This window comes from Myxine glutinosa, chromosome 2, assembly GCF_964187855.1.
Source record: "Myxine glutinosa chromosome 2, kmMyxGlut1.1, whole genome shotgun sequence".
NCBI classification, from domain to species: Eukaryota; Metazoa; Chordata; class Myxini; order Myxiniformes; family Myxinidae; genus Myxine; species Myxine glutinosa.
The window spans coordinates 150,229,379-150,251,364 of record NC_136262.1 but is presented as its reverse complement, the minus strand read 5'-3'; the positions used below and the strand labels follow the sequence as shown (position 1 = coordinate 150,251,364).

The 21,986-nt window shown below is 44.7% G+C and overlaps 1 protein-coding gene across 9 annotated transcripts in view; it reads right to left on the bottom strand.

Annotated features, from left to right (window-relative positions):
• LOC137417662 (cyclic AMP-dependent transcription factor ATF-6 alpha-like) overlaps positions 1-19,624 on the bottom strand; it is a 61,816-nt gene extending 42,192 nt beyond the window's left edge. The window contains exons 1-6 of one of the 9 annotated variants that reach the window (XM_078771800.1): positions 19,494-19,624; positions 19,311-19,403; positions 8,392-8,525; positions 6,740-6,813; positions 4,114-4,201; positions 3,713-3,756 (exon numbers count right to left, since the gene is read on the bottom strand). In XM_078771800.1, the coding sequence (XP_078627926.1) occupies positions 3,713-3,756; positions 4,114-4,201; positions 6,740-6,813; positions 8,392-8,464 (279 nt within the window). In that variant the 5' untranslated portion in view covers positions 8,465-8,525; positions 19,311-19,403; positions 19,494-19,624. The remainder of the gene's footprint in view (positions 1-3,712; positions 3,757-4,113; positions 4,202-6,739; positions 6,814-8,391; positions 8,526-19,310; positions 19,404-19,493) is intronic. The other 8 variants (XM_078771798.1, XM_078771799.1, XM_078771801.1 and 5 more) reach the window with 8 other exon arrangements.
• Positions 19,625-21,986: the final 2,362 nt, after the last annotated feature.

Below are 21,986 nucleotides of genomic sequence, written 5' to 3'. Positions count from 1 at the left end.
AAAAGAAAAAAAAGAATCAGACATCCCTACTCTGTGTCACGTCTTCCATTATTTGGAATGGAGGACTAGAAAACCTTTGCCAAGAAGATTAACCCTTTCTTATTCAGAGCTATACAGAGTTTATGGAAGAGTCACATTTACTTCAACTTTGTATTTATATTTTTTTAATGAAAACCCTGTGCAGGGGTAAAGCTTAAATGTTTTTTTGGTGGTCCACTAACATTTTTGTGTTCGTTATTATCGCCAAATGATTATACTATTATTATAGTTGTTAATATTGTTATGTCGGGAAGGTAAAGGAATATCTAGATCTGTATAGGTAGGTATTCGACTGTCGCGATAGGGAATCTGCCCTGTAATAAGTTCTGTGTGTAATCCGCGGTTTGTCGGTTAAGGAGTGTACCTGTGAACATACCAGGATGTTCGTGTGCTAGGTAGTTATAGGGATTAAATATAGCGTATAGGGATTAAATATAACAGCCTTGTGTGTCACACCTGGTAATCAAACCTTTGTCCCTTATGGCAATGCACACCAACATAAACAATTAGATAGGCCTTTAGTGCAACATTAAATAATCCCTTTCCCTTACCACAACGACTTTGGAAGACGGGCAGGAAGCCAGATCGGGGCACCGCCGATGGTGGCTGCCGCTAGCTGCACCACCTGTTCGCATAGCAACATCGCGTGGGAGGGGCTGTGACCACCCCACAGGGAGGCCTGTGATTAGTTGGCGCGGAAGGCACGAACCTCAGCCAATCAGCGCCGGAGGCACGAGGACGCAACTGAGGAGGAGGGGATTCATTGGAGGAAAGATGCTGGAAAGTTCGGGGAACGACGAGAAGCTTCGGTCTGACGTCACCAGGCGAAGTGATATTAGGGGGCGCTGCACCGATTCGGGAGCTTTTTCTCAGTGACGACATTGAAGCTAGCTCTCTTCGCCCGGTTCGTGCTTGACTTGGATCCTTCTCTTCCCTTGTGGCTTGGATCGTGCTTCGCGCTGCGCTTGGCTTGGATTCCTGTTGGCTCTGTTCCTCTCCTCGACGCTGTTCTCTCCTCCTGCAATCTCTCCGTTCCTGTCTCTTTGTGCCTCATGTTGGAGAATGACCTTGTGTGGAGCTCGCTAGCCTGCGTTGGACGCGTGGTGCTTTTGGTGCATTGGACGCGTGGTGCTTTTGGATTGGTGCTCGGAGGCGGACGGAGGGAGTCGTGTGGGACGACGACGGACAAGACTACAGACGAGATAAGGCTGCACTCACACCCCGCATTTACACGTACATGACGCTTTTTTATATTAATTCATTTTCCCTTGTTCGTTTCTGAAGTCGGTGTGTGGGATCCAAATTTAGAAATTAGATTTATCGTCGCGGTTCCCTGTCCCGATCCTGATTACAAATAAATCCTTGTATTATTTTTCATTCCCTGCAAATCTTGTGTCCGTTTGAGTTCGTTCCCCTTCCAGTTATGCGCTTTTACCGCTTCTTCCTCTTCCCTTCTTCTTCCCGCGCTACATAAGTAAAATCCGTGTTTGATCGTCGCCTCCAGTAGATCCGTTTGGTCCATCCGCGGTCTCTGGTGTTAACCAGAAGGGTCCGCGCGACAATATTCTAGTATTAATTAATATATGCTTTGTTAGAATGTTATCATTGTTTTTGTTATTGCCTTCGCCAGAGGAGAGGGTATTGCATTCGAGTCCATTTGTCTGTTTGTCCACACAGTATAAATATGATTTTCTCTGCAACCGTTTCTCTGCAAAGGCTAACCCCCACTCTAGTAGGGAAAATGGCCTTTAAAATGCATGTTGTGTTGTTGTGTGTGTCTACAACCGTTGGTCTGATTGACAGGAATTTTTCACCATAGGTGCAACTCCACCTGTAGAATTTTTTAAATGATAATTGTGACGTAATAGGTTATGTGGTACTGGTGCCATCTTAGGGGAAAAAAAATACCTAGCACCTCTATATCTCCCAAAGCACTGCATAGAAAAAATTGAGACATGGCTCATTGTAAAGAACTCTCCATGGGGAATAAAATATGTTAATGATGATGTCATAGGTTCTTCCATTATGACGTCATAATTCGACAAGTACAAAACTTCATCTGATCAAGATGAAATTTCTTGAGCGTCATCTAGGGATAAATTGGTGGAGAAAAAAAAATGACCAGTCACACAAAAGCCTTATAAACCACGAGAAACACGTCTTGGTGAGGGTTTGCAATCTCTTATTGCTCTTTCTTGTTTATTTTGCAATTAGAATGCCATGCCGTGGAAGGACCTATTACGCTACTATATACACCATAACATGTCGCACGTTTTAAACAACGCGCACGCGTGCGCACACACACACACACACACACACACACACACACACACACACACACACACACACACACACGCACACACACACACAGGGGTGTAATGCATCACGTACTAGAGCTGTTTAGTGGAATCACCCACGCTCGTGGTGCAAAACCAGAGCATTTGCTATCCATTTAAACCCGCGTGTTACATACCGGGGGTGTTTCCCGGAATAACTGAGTCGAAAGCCTTACGGACTTATCTATGTGGTCGTGGTGCAACCACCTTCACCAAGTCAAGGCCACGGCAGAGTTAGTGAAAGAGAGAAAGAGAGAGAAATAAAAAGAAAGAGAAAGAAAGAGAGAGAAAGAAAGAAAGACAGAGACAAGGGAGAAAGGGCTGATCCATGGGGAACAATCGGCACTCTGGCTGTGACAGCGCTGCCTTGACGAGTCCGGGAAGCATGGTGAAAGATTTGGCCCCCAAATTGCATTGGGGGGGGGGGTGGTGGGGGGGGGTACAACCACTGCAAAGAGGTGTCACAGATAATTGTTGGGGGCATGCTGTTGTTGTTGCATAGCTCCAGATAGTTCTCTCAAACCAGCCCGCAGCACAGAGACAGCCGATCGATCTCACAGGATCGACCCAGAGATCCCCCACATCCAGAATGGAGTACCCGCCTTCACCAAGTCAAGGCCACGACAGAGTTAGAGAACGAGAGAAAGATAGAAAGAGAGAGATATAAAAAGAAAGAGAGACAGACAAGGGAGAAAGGGCTGGTCCATGGGGAACGATCGGCACTCTGACCATGACAGCGCTGCCCGGATTGCATTGTGGGAGAGGAGGAGGGGGTTGGGGGGGGGGGGTTGTCGGTGATGGTAAAGTGTATAGAATATATGAATAATCCAAGGTTGTAGTTATGGTAACGCATATACAAATAAATAATTAAAGGTGGCATGTTGGTGGCGGTGATGGTAAAGTGTACCTGTATATAAATAAATAACCCCGAGTGGGCTGCCGGTCATCTCTTGAAGTTGTAGTTCAGACCTCTGCTGATTTTCTGGGACCCACCTGGGAGACCCCATGATCCGGAATCGAAAAATCGAAGCCTGAGCAATTGTGCGGGCTACTGTCTTGTATCTATGCGTGAGGTTTCAGAACAATTTTTGTGGAGTTATACTGAATAATGGAGGAGTAGCAAAAATATCAAAATGTTAACGGACGGACGGACGACTGGACATTAAAACCCGTTTATACATTCATCTCTTCGAGAATCAAGATGAGATGACCTAAAAATTACCTATTCTGAGAATAGTTTGAGCTATAATAAACATACCAGAAATGGAGGACACGTTACAGTTCAAACGTTACAATAATTTGTATAATAAATTAATAAACAGGCAAATCATACAGACCTGCACTGTAGGGGGAGAGGGAGGTTCACATTTCACTTCCGTTTCTGTGTAGAAGAGAAAAGCAAGTGGTGAGATGTTTCGGTACCGTTGAAACAAAGTTGTCAAACACCCGTTGTAGTAATGGTAGACTTTTCCCCCCATTTGCTTTCATCCAATTAAAAAAGTGAGTTATTGAAGTTTTTTTTGAAAATAAGTTCGACGAAGGGTATTTTCCGAAATGGAATCACGACAACGTCAACTGCAAATCTCCTACGAGGTAATCTATACGTTACATTGGAACTAATTCAGTTTGCTAAACATGCAAGATAATCAAAGTATTAAATGGGTGACGATTCACCTGCAACATTTATATTTTCTCAAATTGGTAATTGTTATTGTTGGAAATCTTTGCTCTTCCTTACCAGCAAATACTTGTTGATAAATTCCAGCCCAAGGCCCGCTCACATCCACTGGAATAGAGTCCAAATCAAACTTGATTTCCTCTCCAAGCTAAAAGAGTAGGTGGATCATGAGATAAATAAGCAGAGGTGGGAGGATTGGGGGTGGAGGTGAGGACAAGGGTGGAGGGTGGTGGCAGTGGACTTGGAATACTCTCCAAAAATAATGTTTAAAGTTGTACGAGAACGAGTTGAGATAAAACTTTCACAACATCCATTCAGCAGATTTCAAGAATCTGAGACATGAAAAAATTCCGATTTTTTTTCCAAATGATGATTCCCAAAACTTTTTTTTTTTTTTTACAAGGTATTGAAGCAAATGTAATTGTTGTGTACCTTCACCTCTCCTCCCAACCTTTCTCCTAGATTGTGGTCAAATACTATACCTGTATGTTACTACCCTGTGCCTACAACTATTTCCCGCATCTCCAACTTGTTTTTCCCAATGCTCCTTACCCAGTACACTTTCACTTTGTGGATGGTCTCAAAATAACAACAAAAAACAACGAGAGACTTCATAGAATACAATATCCTGCAGTGTTCAAGTACAGTATATACAGTAACTAGAATAACATGCAATATGAAGGGAATGTGGTGGGACAGAGGGATGAAAAAACAGGGAGTAAGGCTGGAGGAGAGGTGGTAGAAAGCAGAGAAGCCACTAACCCATGCTGAGAGAACAGCAGGCTCCGGGCCCTGCTTCTTTGTGCGAGACGCCATGATATTGATAGATTTGGATTCCTCAGCATCGAGGAGAGATGGGTATGAAGAGGAGAACCAGCATATAGAGGAGAGCAGTCCTGCAGTGCACTATGGACAGAGGCTTTGCCCCGATGTAGGATGTCAAATCTTCACATGGTTTTGGAAGCCAGCTTTGAATATGGCTGCTCAGGAGATGTTATGGTTGATCGTGAGGCCCAAAGCTTTGAGATACTGAACCTCTTCCTGTGGTTGATTGTGGAAATAGATACTATCTATTGTGGATAGGTGAGCTTGTTCGTCAACCTTCCCAGACAGACTGGGTGAGAATATGATATTTGCCAGGATTGAATGGCATGATACAAGAGTCAGACCAGCACAATCTTTTCTTGTCAGCAGCCACTCTCAGCCTGTCGGTGGGATGTGGCATCATAGCAATAACTTAGTCATCCGCAAAGAGTGAAAGGGGGTTTTCCAGGACATTGAAGCAGTCATAAATGTGAATATGAATATATGAATATGAATGATCGTTTTAAGGTCATTTTCCCCGCTAGAGCAGGGGTTGGCCTTGCGGGCCCCATGACTATCATGGTTCCCTGTTTGAGGCAATGTTTTTATGGCCAGATGCCCTTCCTGACGCCAACCCTTAGTCGCCTCTTACGATGCGCAGGGATACGGTGTACCTATTCTAAACCGGGGTACACACTGGGATCATTCATCCCAGCAAGCTGGTACTCAATTTGCCGACCTCGGAAGGATGACAGGCTGAGTCAACCCCCCTGGTGTTAATTTAACGATCGACCGGGATTCGAACCCAGGATCCTAGGATCCCAAGCCGGCACCCTAACCGCTAAGCCAACACCAGGCTTCATAAATGTACAAGAAGAAAAGGACTGAGCCCATCCTTCTGCCTTGGGGTCATTCCAGCCTCTAGTTGGAGAGGAGATGAAAGGATTCTGTTGAGCGCCATGCAATGACAGCACGAGTGGAGGAAATTAGAAAGCCAGAAAGGAAGTATGGCCATGTTTGTATTGTCTGGGATATTTCCAAAGACGCAGCCATGACCACATTGACATTCAGGGCAGCCATGACCACATTGACATTCAGGGCCTCCATCCATTGTTCGGCCTTCAGCCTTGCCTTGATCAGAGTCAACCGTGAGTCATACGAGGTCAGCTTTTGGAAATTTTTGACACCAGAAAGTTTTACATCCTTAACTGGCAGAGTCGCTCAGATGACATCGACTCTGACCTGACTATAAATAGTTATATTTAAAAAAACCCCCACTTTTAGAGGCCATTTTTCCCTGCAAAGCAGGTGTTGGCCTTTTTCGGGGACCGTGGTTGTTGTTGTTTTTTTTGGTCCCCTTTTTGAAGCAATGTTTTACGGCCGGATGCCCTTCCTGCCGCCAACCCTGTTTGTCGCCTTTTACGACAAGCAGGGAATTACCAGTGAACTGGTACTCAATTAGCCGACCTCGGAAGGATGACAGGCTGAGTCAACCCCCCTGGCGTTAATTCAGCGATCGACCGGGATTCGAACCCAAGATCCTAGGATCCTAAGCTGGCACCCTAGCCGCTAGCCCAACACCAGGGTTATATACTAATAATGAATCATGTCAGCTATGATTCATTCCCTTGTTTGCTGCATCAATCTGCTGCCCTATTGCCCAGTCACCATTTCTTTCACGAGCCTAGATTTTATATCCAAAAAATAAAAACAAAATATATATATATATATATTTTAAGTAAAAAATATATAAATAAATAAAGATTCCTCCAGAGGCTTTGCATAACAAGTATCATTTCACCGACATGTTCTGTACCGAGTCTGCGTTATGCTTGTTAAACCCAACGTTGGGAAGAGAGGACAAGAAGTTTCAAATCTTTACCTCCATCTCTTGGCGGAGCGAATCCAATATCTGATCCAAATCTTCGATTTCCCCACACTCCAACTCTCCCACACCTGTAAAGAAAAGAATAATGCTTTTTAGTCCTTGCTAATGATAAGCAACACAATACACCCGGTAGTGTGCAGATTACTCTATCGAGGAAAGCAGACACGGATGTTAACACTCATAAATTGGTGGTACATCGTCGTGGTGCAAGCGTATCGCCCCAATAACCCCTCTTTACTGTGCGTTAAATAACACCAAGTTAACCCACTTGAAATCGACCACCACGCCATATTGTCTCGTTAAATGTTTCCATGCACTGCTTGCTTACTTGCTTGTATTTTGTACACAATGGCGATGCTCTTGGAGGAGGTAGAACACAGAACGGACTAGACCATAACAGAATGACAAGAACAGTGGGAAGGGTAGTGGAAGGAAGGGACACCAACAGCTGGGTAGAGGGACAAAATAGAGGGAGACGTGGAGGAACAGAAGACCATGATGGGGAAGACACCCCGTAAAGGTTGAGACGCGGGATTGGGTTTACAACACAACTAGCAGCACGGGGATGAAACGACAACAGAACGGGACAGGATCTGGTGCAAAAAACTCGCTTCGAGCTTCGAGACATATTGCATAGCTTTGAAGATGCAGGAAAAAAAACCAACGTCCAACGTGTTCGGACCCGGAACCGGAAGTACCGACGCGGGTCCTCTTGGTATAATCAATACATCGATGTTGGCGGGTGGATTTACAATTTTAACGATTTCAACTGGTAACCGAAAATAATCAACAAGCTGCCAGCATCGATAGTGTAATCGCCGTAAGTCAAGGTATGCTCAGAGAATCAAGATGCACAGAAATCCGGAATGATGGATAAGTGTAGTGATGTCAGAAGTCATATTAACAGATGAAGGGACCAATCAACATGGCGGAAACATTCTTGGTGCATCATCATGTGCTCACAATTACTAACGGAAGTCACACAAGGCCTTTTACTTTTTTTTCTGCCTCTTGATAGGCAAGAACAATGCTCACACAGCTAGACTACAAATATTAACACAGATATTGCGAACACACTTTTAGTTCAGTTGGGATCACTCGGAGTCGAGTCGATGTAACCCAATACTCTTTTACAATCATTAGCCAAGCAGGAGGCTAAATTTGAACACCTGCGGCTGCAGAGTCAGGTGTTGAAAAACAAACAAACATTTCTGACAAAAGATCTTCATGACATTTAAAATTGTGAAAGCATAAATATAACATCACATTTATAATCTTACTAATGCCATACCAGCAACATAATGTATAAGACGAGTTTCCTGACGAGGAACCTAAATGCAAGGGGCGATTCGGCTTATCAAACTCGCACAATGGTTGTCAATCTATGGTTGTTTGTCTGTGCTCTATCCTCTTGCTGAGCATCAAAATCGAGGAAGCAGCACGTACCATTTTTCAAGTCTTTGGTATGACGCGGCCGGTGTTGGGTTCGAACCGCCGACCTTCCAGACTCGAGGCGGATGCTCGAACCTTTACGCCACCGAGTCTGGTATTGTTGAATTTATTTTCAATTCAAACAGTCATTTTAAACAGAAGTACCAGATTCAAAATAAAGTAACACCATCCAGCTCCAGCAGATAACTAATTACCCCAATCATCATCGTCAAGCAAGTTGTCTGCCAGAAATCGGCTGTCCAGGTCTGGCAGACAGTGGGTCGCCATTGCCGGTGTGCTGCCCCCCTCTTCAAGTCTCTGCTTTCCACACTTTCCTTTATGTATTCACCTGCAACAAGAGAAGGCAAAACAGATGTAAACCAAGTTAATTATAAATAACAATTAAGAAAGCCAAGCAAGGCAGCAGGGAGGGAGAAATGAGAAAAAGAAAACATACATTCAATGTAGAGATAGAAATGACGCCAGAGTGAATGATTTCACACAAACTGGGATGGGACATCGGTGTGAGTATTAAAGGAGAGTAATGAGACATCCAAATCATATTTGGATCTCTCACCCACCACAGGTGGATGCAATCTTGTTCCCACGAGACAATACATTCAGAGCCGGTATACCAGGCCGAGATCACCTCAAGTGAAGGCTTCTACATTCAAAACATCGCACCCAATCCTTTTATTTTGTTAAAATGTGATACATTTCTGTATTAGTGGCATATTTTCTTGCCCTAGTAAATATATAATAAACATTTAGATGCTGTTGAGAAATTATGCTGCAAAAAAACAATTTAAGAATGGCACTCGTACAGAGCGCGTAGTTAACTCACCTCACGTCTTAACTCTGAACAAAAATACCATCGTTAACTGAACACGGTACCATATTATGGCCCACTGATATTACGGCCCATATACCTGTATCATCCATGCACCCTATTATGTCAGTTTCTTGGCATGGGTTTGAAATATTGAAAATGTGTGTAAAAGTGGCAAATATATTGAAAATGTGTGTAAAAGTGGCAAATATATTGAAAATGTGTGTAAAAGTGGCAAATATATTGAAAATGTGTGTAAAAGTGGCAAATATATTGTAAAATGTGTGTAAAAGTGGCAAATATATTGAAAATGTGTGTTGGAGGTCTCGCGAGATCTCGGAGACGGTGGGAGGGATTTTCGAAGCTCCACACGGTCTCCACGTTTTTCGAAGTTAAGTCTGTTCACAATTGTATTTTGTCGAAACTGTATTTATCTTTCGGTGTGTGAAGTTATTGTGTGCAACTTTGGTTGTTTCTCGGTGTTTATCTTTCATAAATTGATCGTCTGTTTGCCGTGTCGCGAGCAAGGCCTTTGCCGCGTCGCGAACGATTTGAAATCGAAGTTAAGTGATTGTTCCCATTTGTATTTTCGTTAAAACTGTATTTATTTATGGTGTTGTACGTATATTGTGTCCCGACGAAGATTTTTCGGTGCAAATCTTTCATACCTGTATTGAAAATCGTGTTAATTCGTGTCATGTCTTGAGGCCTTGTACAGTGTGCACTGTACAACCTTGAGGCTTTGTTTTTCTCTCAGCGGTCCGTCGTTTGTGATCCAATAACTTTCGTTCTCTGTATTCCCAGTCTTTTCACCCATAGCCTACTTCCTTGTGTAAATCTCAACTCAAAAAAAAACAAAAAAACAAAACAAAAACATTTCCTTCTCTGTTCTCATTCGTTTATTCATTCTTATTCGTTCGTTCGTTCTTCGACCACGTGTTTCTCCCCCATTTCCCCAGATAGTTTTCACTCATTAACCTTCAATGTTTACACTTTCCCCTCAAGTTATGTATTCCGTCATATTTTATAACACCTTTTTCTTCTTCTTCTTTAAAAGGCTGCTTTCGACTTGCTCACCAAATCAATTCATCCCCAAAAAAATATCCATCTCCTATAGTGCCTTTTTTCTACATTCCCTAAACTCTCCTGCACTCCATCCTCCATCCAGCGTCCTTAAACGTATTTTTAACTCGAAGGTCACAAGAAACTCATTTTGCAATAAATGTTCGTTTCCCATAAATCGTACACTTTCAAAAATCCAATCTCACCCCTCCCCTCCAAATCTTCCCCATAACCCCTCCCCTCCAAATCTTCCCCATCACCCCTCCCCTCCAAATCTTCCCCATCACCCATCCCTTTAAAATCTCCCCCCTTGCCCCCTCCCTCCTAAACTACCCCCTCACCCCTCCCTGCCAAGACGCCCCCTCGCCCCTCCCCTCCTAGACTCCTGCCTCACCCCTCCCCTCCAAATCTCCCCCCATATCCCATCCCTTTCAAATCCCTCCCCTTGTCCCTTCCCTCCCAAACTCCCCCCTCCCCTTCAAATCTCCCCACCCTCATTGCTTCTCAATTTCCCCCCTCTCACTCCCCCTCCTCAAAGCGTCCTCCCCACTTCTTCCCCCTTCAAACTCTCACCTCCATCTCCCCCAACCTTCTGCCTCGCTCTTCCCCCTCCTCAAATAACACCTCATTGTGGCTCACCCAATCACCATCAAACCTTTTGTCCGCCCCATCCTTCCCTTTCTCCGAGCTATTCTGAAATCTCTGACACACCTTCAACAGCTCTCCCTACCTCTTCCACCTCTTCCACATCTTACCCTACCCCTCCTCCCCCCTGTTCTGTATCTGATGCCCCCCCTTCCTCTTCATTAACGGTATGGACCTCAAACATCCGGGGCCTTCGTTCAAACTTAACTGATCTCTCCATACAGGTTGCTTCTGTCAAACCAGACGTGATCTGCTTAACAGAAACTTTCCTCCTTTATGATGTCTCTGATTCCATAGTATCTCTCCCGGGCTACTCCCTCCTCCGGTATGATAGACCTGAGCCTCGTCCTGGAGGCGGGGTTGCTATCTTTATCAAAAACTCTCTTCCTCACTCGCCCTGCACTGCACTCTCTCCACCTCACCCCCAAGAATACCTCTGGCTATGGCTTCCCCTTCGCTCCCACCTCTTGTTCATATGTGTGTTGTACCGTCCACCAAACAGTGATGACTCCATCTACATCTCGCTGTCTGATGATATGGACCAACTTCTATCTACTCATCCCAACTCTCTCTTCCTCATATGTGGTGATTTCAACTGTCATCATGCCAGTTGGCTGGGTGTGGGTACCTCTCTCACCAGCCATGGCTCCTCAGCAAAGGACTTCTGCGACTCACTGGGACTGACACAATCTGTCAATTTCCCGACCCGGATCTCAGTCAACGGAACATCTTCTCTTCTGGACTTGGTTATGACTAACTTCCCTGAAAATGTCTGCTGCTCTTCTTCTGCTCCGATCGGATCATCTGATCATGTCCTTGTTAAAGTGGACATCTCTCTGACCATCCTCAGGGAGCCTGCTCAGCGTCGACGAGTCTGGCATTTCACTCAGGCCAACTGGCACGGTCTTCAAGCAGCCATCAATAATCTGGACTGGTCTCCCATCTCTACCACCTCTGACATCAACTCATCCTGGGAATTCTTCCAAAGTAAATTGCTCTCTCTCATGCACAGATTTATCCCATCTCGTCTTCAGTTGTCATACCCTTCCTCCCGTCCATGGTACACGGAATCTTGTGGTGAGGCTGTTGCCCAGAAACAACTTGCCTTCGTCTCCTGGAAAGCAAATCCAACGGAAGGAAATCTCATTTCCTTTCACAAAGCCCGAAACAAGTGTGTGTCCACCCTCAGGAGAGCCAGGAAACAATATCTCTCCGTTCTCAAGACCGAACTCTCTTATCTGTCTCCCTCTTCCAAATCCTGGTGGCGTCTGGTCAAATCCGTTTCTGGTGTTTGTTCCCCCTCCATCCCCTCCCTTACCTCAAACGGCTACACAGCTGACTCCGCACGTGAAAAAGCTGAATGCCTCAACTCTGTGTTTGCCTCTAAATATTGTGTCCCAAACCCATCCCTCTCTGTACCCACCATACCCAGTCGTACCCTGCTGCTCCTGGACTCCGTGTCCTTTCCTCCTGACAAGGTGGAAAAGTTTCTGTCAACCCTCGACTCTGATTCTGCAACTGGACCCGACGGCATCAGCCCATGGGTCCTAAAATCCTGCTCTGCTGCTCTATCTCACCCTCTCTCTGTTCTCTTCACCCTCTCTTTTGCTCAAGGTCAACTGCCATCTGCTTGGAAATCAGCCAACATCACCGCTTTGCACAAAAAAGGTGCAAAAACAGATCCTAGCAACTACAGACCAATCAGCCTTCTCCCAATTATCAGCAAAGTCATGGAATCCATCATTGCTTCGGATATGAAATCTTTCCTCTTCTCCAATGGCTTGATCTCTGATCATCAATTTGGTTTCAGACCAGGTCACTCTACTCTGGACATGCTGCTTCTGCTGTCTCAACAATGGATGGAGGTCCTCAATGCCAAACAGGAAATTAGAGCTGTCTCCCTCGACATATCAAGTGCCTTCGACACGGTCTGGCACCCCGCTCTGCTCACCAAACTCTCCTCCTTTGGTATCCATGGAAATCTCCACGCATGGCTGGCGGACTTCCTCTCTAGTCGTCGTCAACGTGTGGCCCTGAATGGGTTTCTCTCATCTCCTCTTCCTGTTCAGGCTGGAGTTCCCCAAGGCAGTGTTCTGGGCCCCGTGCTTTTTCTGGTCTTCATCAATGATCTCTCTGACTCTCTCGAAAATCCTCTCTATCTCTTTGCTGATGACTCCACTCTCTGCCGCTCCATTCCTCTTCCCTCAGATCGGCAGTCTGCTGCCTCCTCACTCTCTGAAGACCTGGACAAAATCACAGACTGGTCAAACAAGTGGAACATGTCTTTCAATCCTGACAAATCTCACACTCTTACTATGTCTCTCCGAAAAGATCGACTGGACAACCCTCCCATCTACTTTCTCAACAATCCTCTCCAAGAAGTTCTGTCGCTCAAGATTTTGGGTCTCACTATCTGCCATGATCTTTTTTGGGAAAACCACATTTCCAAGCTGGCCTCCAAAGCCAGTCGCCGACTGGGCATCCTCCGTCGTGCGAAGTCCTTCCTCGGCACACCTGAGCTCCTCACCACATACAAGGCTTTCATCCGCAGCTCAATGGAATACTGTTCTCCCCTATCGGCCGGTGCTCCTGCCTCACACCTAGCTCGGCTTCACGCTGTTGAAACCAAAGCTTTCAGAATTATTGGAATCTCCCGCGATGAAGCTATCTCTGAGGGCCTTTCACTCACTCACCGCAGGCAGGTAGGTGGTCTTTCTGTCTTCTACCGACTCCTCTCCGGCCTTGCACCCCCAGCTCTCTCTGTGCTCTGTCCCCCAAATATTCCTACAGGTCGCACAAGATCTGCCAGCAACCCTCTGATGGTTAAACTGCCGAAATCTCGGCTCTCTGCTCACCTTCACTCTTTCATTCCTCTTTTCTCCCGCCTCTGGAACAAACTCCCTCACTCCCTTCAATCCCACTCCTCCCTCCAGGTCTTTAAAACAGCTGTTCACCACCATCTCTTATCTTCCCCCATCCAAAACCTTGATCTTTTCTACCCCCGCTAATTCACCCCAGATCCACCTTGTTTGAAATTCCAACTTCTTTCCTGGAAGTCCTGGCAGTGTCCATATGTTTTATACCTCTCCCACCGCCCCCTTCCCATGCCCCCCCCCCCCCCAAAGCCCTCGCCCTCTCTCAGATCTCTCGATGTCTCCATGTCTCTCGGTCCCTGCTCTCAAATGTTGTGTTTGTGTCCTTCCCCCTCTCTCCCCATCTTGTCTACCGCTCCCGATGTTATATGTTTTATGTGTCGGTTTGTCTTTCTGTGTGATTAATGTTCGCTCTTTCACGAGCCTCGATCTTGTATACAAAAAAAAAAGAAAAAAAAAGAAAAAAGAAAAAAAAAAGTGGCAAGTCTCTTGTAAAATGTGTGTAAAAGTGGCCAATTAAACTCACTTAAACGTGACGTGATAATTAAATTAAACTATATTTACTCACATTATTATAAGTAATTAATTATTAAATTAATACATTAAATTAAACTTATTAATTAATTAAATTAATTACATTATTAATTAATTAATTAGTTAATTAATTAAATTAATTAAATTAAATTAAATTAAATTAAAGTAATAATTAAATTATAAGTAATTAATTTAATTAAAAATTAAATTAATAATAAAATAAAATAAAATAAATTAAATTAAATTAATTAATTAATTAATTATAAATTAAAGTAAGAAAAAATTAAACGTGATAAATTAAATTCTTCACTCACATCGGGTCGTAGATCAGATATATAAGTTTCGGATTTATCCGATAAGGATTTCAATTCAACCAATCATGGCTGAAATGCCACTTCATCGATGACGTCATAATTATCACCCTATGTACCCCACGAGGAGTCGTTGACATATACCAAGTTTCAATTTTTTTTGGTTCAGCGGTTTCAAAGATGTGCGATTTTTTTTCCCCTTTAATGCAATGTGGCTGCCATACCATGTGACCTATGACGTCGGAGTTAGCAATAAAATATTCTCCATGGGGAGTCGCTCCTATGTTTAAAGTTTTGCATAGATTGGACAAGCAGTTGCAGAGAAAACCATTATTAAAGCGGAAATATATAGATGCAGACACGCATACAGACAGACAAAGACAGAGGATGCAATAGTCTTGCATCCCCTACAGGGCGAGACTAAAAAGGGGACGGGAGACGGCTGTAAAGACTATTTACTGCATGTCACCATAATTTGTTGTTATTGTTGTTGTTGGTTCCGAGTTATCTCTTGGAATAAGACACCAATACTCTACTGCTCTTGAGCCGGAGCATCAAACTTGGGAATCATCTGAGCGGTTTGTAAACTTTGAACTGATGCTGCTGGAGCTCATTTAAAAAAATTAATTATATTCTTTTTGTCATATTTGAGATGGGTTTCCCAATTAGCAACAGCACATATTCTTTGCCGATTAAGAGAATTAGTGCCAGGTGCAGCCACCAGGTTATCCGGAAGGCACTTGTGGTTTGGAAATCCCAAGCTCGTTTCACCTCTCTAAGGCAATGAGATCGAAAGCGATTCCTCGCTACTACTGTATTGATAAATTGTAACTCAGCTTCAGATATGGAAACACAGAAAGACAGAAAAAACAAACAAGTGAAGTCACTTTCAAACAAACTCATTACAATGAAATGCTAAACTGTTTTTGAATGAGAACATTTTTACCTCCTCCACCTAAGCCGTCTGTCTGTCTGTCTGTCTGTTTGTCTGTGTGCGGGAAATCTCAAAAAGTTATGGACAGATTGGGACGAAATTTTGGGGACAGTTTGGGTGTGTGATGACGAGGACGAATTGATTCGACTTTGGTGAAGGTCCGACTCCGGATCCGGATAGAATATTTTTTAATTATTTACGTGATTCTTCACCATTGACTGATAGGGTCAAAAACGATATATGTCATGACATGTCAAAAAGTTGTGGACAAAACTTGGGGAATGAATTGGGCAGGTGAGAAGAACAAGCCGATTCGATTTTGGCTCAGGTCCAGATCAATGGGATACAAAAGGTAAACTGTTCAGCCTGGTGGAGGTATGTAATACCTTCTACCGAGTGTCGTTCAAGCTTGTTGTAATTATCGAATGGTCTGGATTGATCATTGTTTGTTCAGCTCCGAGCATCAAGTCGCAGTAATTCCAAATGACATCAGTGGATGGGATTTCGGGACAGGGCTGATGCAATACTGCGACGTGCTGCGTGTGGCCTTGATTAAATGACATTGTACGAGACCACATTTTGATAATTTAGAGCCTGGATCCTGTATCCAAAAAGACCACACATTCTGACACAGGAGAGGATCAGCTGGAGGTAAACTCTTGCGAAACAATACAATTCCAACAAGTCCGGGCAGGATGACGCAGAGGTAGCAAACTTACCTGTGAGCCACATCACCTGGGTTAGAATAACCAGACTATAAATTGTCGGATGCTTCGTGGGCAGGGAGTTGCACCGCAAGGTGTATCGTTCCTCGGATGTACGTAAAAATTGGGAAAGAACTGAGAACATTTCAGCGGCTACATAGTATTTGGATGGTAAAAGACATCCAATGTGACACCAAAGTTGGACTGCATCGAGTCCTGGTTCTCCCAATCTTGACGTATGGGTCGAAAACGTGGACATTAAAGCAAGAAGAAGAACACGACTTCTTGTTAGCTCACCTGGAAGTTAGTTCCAGGGAGCTTTTGGAATGGGTCCATCAGTCCGTAAACACTTGCAACTTCTCCGAAACTGCTGATGGGATTGTGACCAAACTTGGCTGAAATGATATTTTGGAATGCTGCAACTCAAGTTTGTTCCCGAAATTAAAAAATTGGGGTTTAAGGAGGTCTACCGGGGGTTGAAGTGGTTCCAGGTTTGACCCCCCGCCCCCCTCCGTGTGTGTGTGTACATGTGTGATTTGTGTTGCAGCTTCTGTATGAGCCGGAGACCATGTATAAATAAATAAAACAAACTAGGAACGGAAAGGGTTGTTTTGTGTTTGAAAGACTCAACCTTGGAACATAAGGAAGCGCACACAGAAAATGGAAGGTAATACGTTTGGTAAACAAATGCCAAAAACGGAAACTGCAAAACAAGCAGCTGTAAAAGTTTCAGGTGAACTGCGTATGCAGGACACCTGGTATAAAGGCTCTAGTTATCAAATTTTCACAAAACGTTACAGCTGTGTTATCACGCTCAAATTATTCCGAATGCCAACATGATTTCATGGACCATGTTTACCATGAATCCTAATTACTGGCTTTTTCCATTTGATTGTTTCTCATGATCTTGCAAAATTATAGGTGAAACAGCACCTTCAAATGTGGGTTATCGTGATTGTGATGTCTGTGCTTGCTCTACTTGCTCTACCATGTCCACTCCATTCCCCAATGACAGTGACCGCAGTCAATCAGAACAAAAAAACTGTAATTTGGTTCGGGAGTCAGCGAAAGCCGCCAAACATCGAGGGACGTTTAATATCAACAAACAACAACCACTGGTAACAGACAGGTCATCAATGTTAACATTGAGCCGAGCAACTGTGCACGCATGTCAGTTACTGGGTCGGGATCCGAACATGTCACTTACTTTGAACATGTCAAACATCGTTTCCAGACCAAAGTGACCAAAGTGAACCCTGATCAAACGTGTATCAGACCAGATTTCCAGAAGACTGCATTCTGACCAAACATGGAAAATCATTCATCCCTGTTGGTTCCAAACTTATACCCCCTGTGCCACTGAGGTTGGAGAAGGATCGAACATTTTCCCCACAGTCAGTCACAAAGTTGAACTGGCCAAACATCAATCGGTGAATAAACTATTTATATGTGAAAGGAATTCATTGTAGCCATGACATTATCATCCCCGGAGCAGAGGGTCATCCCGGAAGCAGAGGGTCATCCCAGGAGCAGATGATCATCCCCGGAGCAGAGGGTCATCCCAGGAACAGAGGGTCATCCCCGGAGCAGAGGGTCATCCCAGGAGCAGAGGGTCATCCCAGGAACAGAGGGTCATCCCCAGAGCAGAGGGTCATCCCAGGAGCAGAGGGTCATCCCAGGAGCAGAGGGTCATCCCAGGAGCAGAGGGTCATCCCAGGAACAGAGGGTCATCCCAGGAACAGAGGGTCATCCCAGGAACAGAGGGTCATCCCACGAACAGAGGGTCATCCCACGAACAGAGGGTCATCCCAGGAACCGAGGGTCATCCCAGGAACAGAGGGTCATCCCACGAACAGAGGGTCATCCCAGGAACAGAGGGTCATCCCAGGAACAGAGGGTCATCCCAGGAACAGAGGGTCATCCCAGGAACAGAGGGTCATCCCAGGAACCGAGGGTCATCCCAGGAACAGAGGGTCATCCCAGGAACAGAGGGTCATCCCACGAACAGAGGGTCATCCCACGAACAGAGGGTCATCCCAGGAACAGAGGGTCATCCCAGGAACAGAGGGTCATCCCACGAACAGAGGGTCATCCCAGGAACAGAGGGTCATCCCAGGAACAGAGGGTCATCCCAGGAACAGAGGGTCATCCCAGGAACCGAGGGTCATCCCAGGAACAGAGGGTCATCCCAGGAACAGAGGGTCATCCCACGAACAGAGGGTCATCCCACGAACAGAGGGTCATCCCAGGAACAGAGGGTCATCCCAGGAACAGAGGGTCATCCCACGAACAGAGGGTCATCCCAGGAACAGAGGGTCATCCCAGGAACAGAGGGTCATCCCACGAACAGAGGGTCATCCCACGAACAGAGGGTCATCCCACGAACAGAGGGTCATCCCACGAGCAGAGGGTCATCCCACGAACAGAGGGTCATCCCAGGAACAGAGGGTCATCCCACGAACAGAGGGTCATCCCACGAACAGAGGGTCATCCCACGAACAGAGGGTCATCCCACGAACAGAGGGTCATCCCAGGAACAGAGGGTCATCCCGGCACAGAGGGTCATCCCGGAACAGAGGGTCATCCCATGAACAGAGGGTCATCCCAGGAACCGAGGGTCATCCCAGGAACCGAGGGTCATCCCACGAACAGAGGGTCATCCCAGGAACAGAGGGTCATCCCAGGAACAGAGGGTCATCCCAGGAACAGAGGGTCATCCCAGGAACAGAGGGTCATCCCACGAACAGAGGGTCATCCCACGAACAGAGGGTCATCCCACGAACAGAGGTTCATCCCACGAACAGAGGGTCATCCCACGAACAGAGGGTCATCCCACGAACAGAGGGTCATCCCATGAACAGAGGGTCATCCCATGAACAGAGGGTCATCCCATGAACAGGCCGCTGTACTAGGTAAGACAACCGAACACGTTTGAATGCTTCTTATCCTTTGCATTTCTCACTCATAGATTAACTTGTACATAAGTCGCATTCGTCCTCAGGACAAAGACATTAGTACACATCAATGTACTTCAAAATGAATAACAAAGACTTGTAAATAATGGATATAAATGGACAAACGGACATATGGGATTCGAACCTGGTGTTCCTTAATCATGCCCCATCGGTTCATGACGAGAATGCTAAACGGGGAAACCGATTCATGCAAATTATTCGCTTTCAAATACAGTTTGTGTGTTGCGATTGGTTCGTCATAACAACGACGGACAGTCTCGCGCTTACCGGAAGTTGGCGCTTTAAAAGGCAAGCTTCCGGCATGGAGAAAACCGCACGGGCCGACAGTTAAAAACGTGTCCACACCCGCTCCTCACACACCTGCACATGTGCAGAACACGAACGGAATGTGTTTAACATTTTATTCCTCAAGTAAATTCGTGCTAAAATTTTACGTTTTCACTCACGTACCTGAGAAAGTTCCCGCAGCGCAAGATCCCTCTGCTCGACAAACACGCAGGCTTGTATTGACGCCACGCCCACTTTTGGCGTCATGTTCGCCCCGCCCATTTTGGCATCACGTGACAGCCTTGCTCGCCTCCCCTCTGTACCCGTTGCACCCACTCGTACGTACGTCAGTTAAACGAGAATCGACGAGAAGTTTCACAAATAAAACGTGGATTTTTAATTTATTAACATCGTCATACAATTTTATTTTCGTCTTGGACGATTTATATCTCGTTCGTTTAACCTTTTTAATGATGACGTCATTAACCCTTCCATGTATAAAATGTACTCCAAATGAGTTTGTATTCCCTTGCATGTGTTTTAATTTTAATGGATGTTTGACTAATAAGATCTGCTTTGGAAACACCTGCAGTGAATTAACGTCGGAATATCTTCAATTATTAATTCAACTTCAGAATTCAGTATCGTTCCCCAAAATTGGAACATCTTCAATCATTCCCAGTCCCAAAACTAGAAAGCATCGGAAAATGCATTCTGGGATCCATAACTTTTTGAGATATCCTGCTATGTACCATTATTGGCCCTATCTCCCAACTTAAAAAATCAAATAATTCTCATATCCGAATCCATATTCAGATCTTCACCAAAATCAAATTGAATCGTCCTTGTCACACACCCAACCGGTCCAGCAAGTTTCGTCCGAATCCGTCCATAACTTTTTGAGATATCCTGCTATGTACCATTATTGGCCCTATCTCCCAACTTAAAAAATCAAATAATTCTCATATCCGAATCCATATTCAGATCTTCACCAAAATCGAATCGAATCGTCCTTGTCAGACACCCAAATGGTCCACCAAGTTTTGTCCGAATCCGTCCATAACTTTTTGAGATATTTTCTTCACAGACAAACAGAGACAGGGGTGAAAACATAATCTCCATCCACCTTCGGTGGCGGAGGTCACAAGTTCACGATGTGATGGCTTCTAAGGATTCCTTCTTCGCTTTATGATGTCATGTTGAACTTCATGACGTCATGACTCCGGTTATGAAGTCGCGATTTCCAGCTTGCTTGTGATGTTACCTCGTCACAAAAATCTCTTCTATGTTATTCGTTCAAACTTGGATCGCTTTGTTTTGACTCGAGAGAAGCTTGGATCAAGGACATTAAGAGAATGGATGGAATGATTGGGATGTGCAATAACTACCGTGGGAAACCAGGAGAAGCTGACGTTTCGGGCGTCAACCCTTCCTTGTCTAACTTTTGCCCCGACAAAGTGTTAACGCTCGAAAGGTTATCTTCTTGCTTCGGATAGTTGTTAGCACACTTCAATCTACTTTCGATTGACTCCATTTGTTGTACTACCTGTCCGGTGACCCAAAACGACTCTTACCCTCATTATTAAGACAAGTTCTCCATTCCAGATGAACACAAATGTTTTGATCTTTCTGGTGGGACTTCCTTCGTTCAAAGATCCCATTAATTGTGTCCTCCCGTTGTTATAATTCATTATTTAACCTGCAGTATGATTAAACCTATTGCGTCATGTTTTTAGGATAGCCTCGAGGTATGCACACTTACCTGTACAACCTGTTCAACACTTCAAATGTTTCCTTCATCACTGAGAAAATTCACAAGATGTTCCTTATTTTTCATGTTTTGCCCAAAGGCCAAAGCAGCCCCATGGCAAGGATTACACTTGGTGGTTTACCTTTACCTTCCCAGTGGTAGTCATGGTACGCAGTTGGAATTTTGCCAGTGCCAGAAATCGCTCACCAACTCTTCTCGCCAAACACTATGGGATCTCCAAGATCCACCAACCTTTTCTTGCGCATGGCAAATAGCAGCTCACAAGGCCAAGACCAAATCAGACACTCACATGTCAGCGCTGTCTGTGCTCAAGTGGATTTCCTTGAAGCCTTCAGTCGATTTTCCAAGTTCACAGTTATTCATGATGTGAACATTCCAACTGAGGACATACGTCATATCTGTGGGTAATATCCCATGTGGAATTTCAGTTTCCCTACTGAGGATATGTGTCATATGTGTGGGTAATATCCCATGTGGAATTTCAGTTTCCCCTATTGAGGACATATGTCATTTGTGGGTAATATCCCATGTTGAATGTCAGTTTCCCCTTTTGAGGACATATGTCATTTGTGGGTAATATCCCATGTTGAATTTCAGGTTCCTCTTCTGACGACATGTGTCATATGTGTGGGTAATATCCCATGTTGAATTTCAGTTTCCTCTACTGAGGACATATGTCATATCTGTGGGTAATATCCCATGTTGAATTTCAGTTTCCCCTTCTGAGGACATATGTCATATCTGTGGGTAATATCCGATGTTGAATGTCAGTTTCCCCTGCTGAGGACACATGTCATATCTGTGGGTAATATCCTATGTTGAATTTCAGTTTCCTCTTCTGAGGACACATGTCATATCTGTGGGTAATATCCTATGTTGAATTTCAGTTTCCTCTTCTGAGGACA